The sequence below is a fragment of the Dermacentor variabilis genome, chromosome 1, assembly GCF_050947875.1.
Source record: "Dermacentor variabilis isolate Ectoservices chromosome 1, ASM5094787v1, whole genome shotgun sequence".
Classification (NCBI taxonomy): domain Eukaryota; kingdom Metazoa; phylum Arthropoda; class Arachnida; order Ixodida; family Ixodidae; genus Dermacentor; species Dermacentor variabilis.
Window position 1 is genome coordinate 71,482,969 of NC_134568.1, and position 7,634 is coordinate 71,490,602.

A 7,634-nucleotide genomic window follows, 5' to 3' on the forward strand; every position below is an offset into this window, starting at 1 on the left:
ATAGCTCTCTCACTAGAGAGAACTCCGTAGCTTGGAGGCTGCTGCACACGGGTGCATATCCGAACTTAAACACACTCAGTAAAATACAACCCACACAGTACACTGACAAATGCCCATGGTGCCAGGAAACTTCCACGCTCTACCATATAACTTGGGCCTGCCAGAAAACAAAGGCGGAACCAATAATATCAAACCCGAGTGCGGAGCAATGGGAAGGAATGCTCTCCAGCGACCGTCAGGACGTCCAACTAGGGCTGACCCAACGGGCCCAGCTGGCAGCGGCATCCAGCGGAGCTCTGGACTAGGGGCAGACGGCCTATAATAAGAAGATGGAAGACACCATCTGATTTCGCAAAACTCATCAAATTTTTTCTAGAGCTCAATTAACGTTTTTCCTTCTCCTCCTCCACCTTTTCCATCAGTATGCCCCGCTCATACGGCGTTAGGAAAAAACCAACCTCCTCAGAAACGTTGCCGTGAGCATTATCGATGCGGTTATCAGCATTTCCCAAAATTTTCACCACCGCTGGGCCGTGCAACTGACCCAAAATAACGTGCCTCCACAGAATGCTGCGGCCCGTCCGCGTGAGCCAAGGAGAAAAGGCGAGAAGAATCGAGGAGGAAAGCGCCGCGGGGAGGAGAGAGTCGCTACTTTCAAATTATCAAGGGGCTTTATCTCCAGACAGGTTCTAGCGCAGAGTCGATAACAGAGAGACGAGGAGTTTCTATTTCAGCCGCGGCCGTTGCCCGCTGTCGCTCAGCTGACACAGCCTGGTTAGCGGATCCACTGGAGAAGGGAAGACATTGAGCTCTTGACAACCCTCACGCTCGCATAATCTGATTGGCGCGCCCTTAGAGGCCCTAACGCGATTCTCTCTATATAGCTTTGCTGCAAAGGCGGGGAGTGTTTCTCTCCGACTAGGAGCGGGCGACAGCAAGCGATGGCCGCAAGAGAAGAAGCAACGGCTTCAGGCATCGATGCGAGAACGTTTTACAGGCGCTCGTGCGTGCCCGAAGTTTCGCAGCCGGTCACGGGCCTGCTACGCGGAGAGCTGCCAACTTGGCTTCGAGGTAGGCTTTTACGGAACGGTCCGGGAATGTCTTCGATCGGCCCAGACCACTACAACCATGTATTCGACGGTCCCGCACTGTTGAGGCAGTTCACCATAGAGAATGGCCGAGTGGTTTACCAGAACCGCTTCCTGCGAAGCGAAGCATACCTACGCAACCAGCGGGCCAACAGAATCGTCGTCTCCGAGTTTGGAACCGCGGCGCACCCTGACCCTTGTGCCACCGTATTCGAACGGGTGGCGTCGTATTTCTCCATGGACGCCACGGACAACGCTCTGGTGAACGTGATGCCCGTGGGCGACGAGGTGTACGCGATGACGGAGGCACCTCACATGACTCGAGTAGACCCTGCGTCGTTGGAGACTATGGAGAAGAAAACTTTGAGTAAAATGGTGGCTGTGCACATTGCCACCGCCCACCCACATTTGGACCCCGACGACGGCGCTACGTACAATATCGGTACACACGTAGGTGCGCGTCATTCATTCGTGCTTGTGCACTTTCCTCCCGGCGGATCCGAAAGCTCGGTGGACCGTGTCAGAGCCGTGGGCAGGATACCATTGAAATCTCGCATATCCCTGCCGTACATTCACAGTTTCGGAATGACCGAAAAGTGGGTGGTCGTGCTGGAGCAGTCTCTTTCCATGCACCTGCCTTCCATGTTAGCGACGAAGTACCTGGGCTACAAGGCGTACGTGAACTCCCTGAATTTCGATGCCGAGAAGAACGTCCGCTTTCACGTGATGAACAAGAAAACTGGGGAGCTTCACCCCGCCGTGTTTGAGTCCGCCGCATTTTGCGCTTTCCACCACATCAACGCCTTCGAGCAGGGCGACGAGCTCGTGGTCGACCTAATATGCTTCGACGACGACAGCATCATCAGGTCTCTCGACTACACGGTGGAAAAGCCCGTCGTGTTCAAGATGGGACAAATACGTCGTTATTTATTGCCTCTGAAGCGAGGCCCGGGCGAGCGTGTGATCATCGAGTCCCGGGAACTAGCCAAGGGCAAGCTGCGTGGGGAAGTTCCTAGAATCAACCAAGGCCATAATGGGAAACCATACAAGTATAGCTACAACCTCAGCAACGTCGAAGGCGAAGAACACATGGCATTCGTCTCCAAGCTTGACGTCACTACGGGCGAATGGCTGCGCTGGGAAAGGCAAAGATGGCTCCCCTCAGAGCCTGTCTTTGTAGCGCGTCCAGGCGCTGTTGAGGAAGACGATGGTGTCGTCCTGAGCTCCCTTCTGCACGAGGAGAACGAGAAGAAGCTCGCTCTGGTGGTATTGGACGCGAAAACATTCAAACAACTGGCCTTTGCCGAGTTTGACTGCGCGTCCTCAATTCCGGCTGATTTTCACGGATGGTTTCTTGAGAAGCAGGCTTAAAGAGCAATTTGAACTGCTATACAGGGTGATATCATGAGAAGCCAACAAACACTGACACTAAGGACGACATAGGGAGAATTACTTGTGCCTAATAAATGAAATAAAGAGACGATGAATTATTGGAAATGAAAGTGGATGAAGAAACAACTTGCCGATGGTGGGGACGATCCCACAACCTTCGCATTTCGCGTGCGATGCTCTACCAATTTAACTACCGCTGCGCCATTTCCCCATCCCCTTCCTTCGGTATTTATGTTTCCTATCAGAACCCTGGGAGTGTTAGCCAGCGCCACCACTCACAGACCTTGGCGGCGGACGTGGAACGTCCTTTCTGCCGCAGGCGTCACGAGAACGTGATCTTTTTTGGGTAAAGGCAACTGGTCAATAAACCCACACATGCTACCTGAAGGCATCAATGTTGCCGTATTCGAGACCCTCGTTTTCTAATAAACGAGAAGAAAGGGGGTTAACCGAGGGGCTGGATTTTTATTTGTCATATCATGAGAGCCAACAAACACTGACACGAAGGACAACATAGGGGAAATTACTTGTGCTTAATAAATGAAATAAAGAAACGATAAATTAATGGAAATGAAAGTGGATGAAAAAACAACTTGCCGCAGTTAGGGGACGATCCCACAACCTTCGCATTTCGCGTGCGGTGCTCAACCAATTCAGCTACCGCGGCGCCGTTTCTTTATTTCATTTATTAAGCAGAACTAATTTCCCCTATGTTGTCCTTGGTGTCAGTGTCTGTTGGCTTCTCATGATAGGACTAATAAAAATCGGGCCTCTCGGTTAACCCCCTTTCTTCCGTTTATACAGGGTCATAAATTTCATGTTTTGCAGAATTTTTAAAGATAGCCTTTTGCAGATAGCATAAATATGGTCCTTGACTGAATTATTCAGAGAGGCGGACATTACTTACACGATAATTCGAAACACCTGTTGAACTAATTCACTAAAAATCAATAATTAATTTCTGAATTAATTACTTTACGGCACATATTGCAATTTACGATTTGTAGCAGATAAGCTTGCAATTTCCAGAATGACGCCAGTTTGGAGATATGCGCTATCAATCAAAGTCGCCGTAAAAAAGCACTGCCGTTCCACTTACTTTTTTTAATAAAAAGCTCTATTGTACACTGAAGCACGAAAGTAACTGGAGCGCCCATGTATCTCGTACCACGATTTGGGAAATAATGTATCGAAACTGGTTTCATCTTGGAAGTATATTTCAAGTGGATACGCCCTGCAAGCTCAACGGCTACAATTCGTAAGTTGCAATATGGGTTGTAAAGTAAATAATTAAGAAAGTATTAATTAATTTTGGTATTAGTTCAATGTGTGTTTCGATTTCTCATGCTAGTAATGTCCGCCTCTTCGAATATTCCAGCTCATCGACCAGAATTATACTATGTGCAACAGGTGATTATTAAAAATTCCATAAAATTTAAAAATGATCACAATGTATATTCTTCAGACATATAGTTTAGGCTTATTTTAGCACTGTACAAGGCAACCCAATGAAATAAAGTCATTCTGCAACGTCTTTACGAACAGCGAACTTGCGAATGCGCTGCTCACAGGTTCGACAAGCTGCTATGAAAGCCAAATTAAAGGTATTGAATACCATCAGAGCGACCATTTTTAACTGACATGACGGAAAAGCGCACGAACAATTTATTGTGTCTGTTTTAGTAAATCAGATGCATTTGCCACTGCCGTTGACGGACAAATGAGCACTAAAGATTTCCCGTTGAAGAGAGTTATACATTCTTTTGTATTTATTATTTACCGATCAATTAATTTCACTGGAATATATTCAGCTGCAAATTTTCGGAGCGCGCATTTTTTTTTTATTTTAATGTTTTTACAGACGACACAAGTAGACGCAGTGGTACGAAGTGTGGTCGGCAGTCATAAGAAAACATTTGAGCGTGTTAATTTCGTGAACAATGTTAAAGGAGTACTGACACAAAATTTTGAAGTCGAGTTAACGTGTGAGATCAATTTATGTGGGCATACACACATCGTCTGCAATATATCAATGGCGAATACAGCTTAGAACATATTTAAAATCAATTTTAAAGTACGTGCGTGCAGCCAACCGCAAAACGCAGCACCTCGTGACATCGACATCACGAAAGGAATGTAAACAACCGAGAAGACGCTACGTCACGAGTTTGCGCTGCTGTCGAGGCGGGCTCTGCGGGCAATTTGCTCACCGCTCCGATCGTGCCGGTCTTTCTTTTTATATATATATAGAGTAGACCGGTGGCGTGATTTTGACTCGCAAGCGGTCAAAGAAAGGTGACTGCTTAGCGGCGAAAGAGACAGTGTGCACGCGGGTCCGTGAGTGCGCCACTCTCCCAGAATTTGGAGGCCGCCAGTTGGAAGGTCACAGTTGCTTCGGGCAGCTCAGTTTTGTTCTTGTCTCGCGATTAGATAGTGCGCAGACTCACGAATGAATCGACGCACTCGAACGCACCTGAAAAGGTGTCTATGCGAACACCGAGCGATACATGGTACTTTGAAAGCCCTTCTGGTTATTTGTAATTTTAGTATTCATTTTTTTACTCTTTGCGATAAAGTTTAGTCGCATGTTGCGCGTTTTAAATCGTTGAGATAAAGTAAAGCGCATGGTTTCAAGCTGTTTGTCTTTTCTGTTCGCGATAAAGAGAAATTTTGTTTGTTAGTTGTTCACTTTCTACTAAAACCTGATTGCTGAACGCTTGAGTAAAGCAAGCTTCAGTGTTTCCGTTTGTTTGTTGTATTTACGCATAAGTAGGCTAGGAAGAGCCTGAAAGCTGAATTTTGATTGTGACTTGATCTATGTATCGTGTGCTTTAGTTGTAAGTGTTAGAGGAGAATTTAAATTCACTTTTGTTTTTATGTCGTTCGCGAGAGTTTGAGTATGTGCTTCTTAATTAGTTAAACTCGTTTGGTGCTTTAAAAATGTGGTACTCGTTTTGCCTAGTGCAATTAGACAGAACTGAGTGGAGGGCTTTTTAGGTTGTCGGATGTCCCTCTATTTTTGCGAAGTGGCGCCCTTGCGCATAGATTAGCTCAGATTAGCACAAGTTAGCACAGAGCGCTCAACCTTTGCCTCATGGCTTTCGGGGTTAAAATTAAGTGATATTTGGCAAACTTGGTCTTTACCAACCTGCCGGCATTACAGTCAAGAATCGCTTGCGAAACAATTCTGATTTGATTAGCTCTGCCACGCGTTGACAATTAAGGAAAGGTCTGTATCTCGACTTTTTCTCTCGGACACGTATCTCAAGTTGTTCGGAAACATTTTATTTCGTATAGCGTAACCAGCTTTCATAGAGGGCTTTGTTTATTGACTTTCGTCTGGCGGTTTGAAGCGCATTCTAAGAGTGCTTGCTTTGGCCGGACCGGTTTGGCGTTGTTAATTCTCGGTCGTTCCAGTGGAGGTTCTCTGGGCTGAGCAAAGTAAAGACCAGCGGATGAAACGGCGGCAAAGCCATTTCCTTGGCCCCATCAAGGACGCCACCCAATCAGCACATCGCATACGTCGAGCCGCGTCGAACAGCTCGACTTCTGGATGTATTATCTGGCGGCGGGGGGGCTGTTGTGGCATGCTACGAGCACCACGTGGCGACCACGATGCGACGGGAGCTGCCAAACTACAGGCACCACGAGGCGACGAGAGCTCCCACATCTCCGCGACGAATCAAGAATTCGACGCGGGAGAGGTCATCACCCTGCCCCGCCTGGTTCCTGCCGACAACTCGCCCAAACCGGTTCCTGCCGACAAGGTGTCGCCAAAGGAATTTAAAGGGAAGCTGAAAGCTTTTCCAGAAAAAATGAGTGAAGAGCAGTACGTAATGGTTTTCAACCCTCTGAATTCGAATATCGCATCGAAATTGAGCGAAAGAAAGCGCAAACATATTTTATTTCGACGAAAAGTGCAGCAGCAGACACGCCCAGCTCGCGCGCCTCGTTTCCGCCTGTGATTGGTCGGGCGCCTCGTAACGTCAACAATTGTGTTCGTCCGGACCAACTGCTGCCGCTACACACGAAGCACGGTGCAAAGTAGTTTGGTGGTGTTTTCCTGAGACGGTCATGGAAATTTTCGAGAGCTTGCGTTCCTCTGAGGAGTTCGGCGTTAAGTCCAAACTCTACGAGAGCGATGTTGCGCGCGACGGTGACGGGCGACGGCTTCGAGCGACAAAAACGGGCCGTCGCTTGAACAAATCGCTCGGTGTTGTCGCTCGATCGCTCGTTTCTAGAAATCTGGAACTCGTCGCTCGTCACCCGGAAATGCTATGAGCGACTAGCCAATTGTGCGAAGCCGAAACTGGATGTACATAACTCAAATGCTACTGTTTGTCGCACGGAACGAGCAAACTATTGAATTTTACACGTGCAAGAATAAGAACCTAGTGCAAGACCTTCAGAAATATTTTATGCTCCTTCTTCAATGAAATACATCAACTTAAATTGATAAAGCATGCTTCACGCTAGTTTCGGCGCGTATATTGCTGCCCTCATACCGGGAAGTCGTCGCTCACGTGGAGTTCGGCTTGCAGACGACGAGTGAACGCGATAGCCATCGCCTCGCTTGTAGCGCTGTCGCTGTCGCGTGCAAGATCACTTGTAAGGGGTTTATACTTTACTCCCTACATGTACGAGCCGATTGCAAAGAGCCGGCCTCTCCAAGAAGCAAAAAATGCTGGTGCAAGCACTGCTTTCCACGCGAACGAAGGCGAAGTGTTAGCATCTCCTTGTGTTGGAAATGTTCTTTGGCGAGTATGCTTTTTTGATAAGCTGCTTTCAGCGTTCCAGTGAGTACGTTTCCGGGCAAATAACTGTATTGTTATGTTCCTGCATGCCTCCTCGTAGAACGTAAGCGGTGATGCGATCTTCAGCATTTGTGCGCTGCCCCAAAGCTGTCGGCAATCTACACAGACGGTTTAAACGCGGGAAAAGTTTACCGGCTGTTGTAGCACGTGTAGTATAGAACCTTCACCAGCGCGCCATCCGCACGCGTTCTCGTAACCGGCGAATTCCGTCGGCTACGTGAGATGGTCGGTTTCTTATGTGTGCGAGAGAAGGGGGAGCGCAGCGTCTTGGCGTGAGCAGGCTTTCCAACACATGCAAACTTTACGCTTGCACTGCGTTATGGTAGCTGCATGCAGGCTG

The 7,634-nt window shown here is 48.0% G+C and overlaps 1 protein-coding gene across 1 annotated transcript; it reads left to right on the forward strand.

Annotated features, from left to right (window-relative positions):
- The first annotated feature begins 899 nt into the window (after positions 1–899).
- On the forward strand, positions 900–2,459 carry LOC142576366 (retinoid isomerohydrolase-like). Its single transcript, XM_075686504.1, has one exon. It carries the CDS (start codon positions 942–944, stop codon positions 2,457–2,459), a length of 1,518 nt encoding a protein of 505 aa, XP_075542619.1. The 5' UTR covers positions 900–941.
- Positions 2,460–7,634: the final 5,175 nt, after the last annotated feature.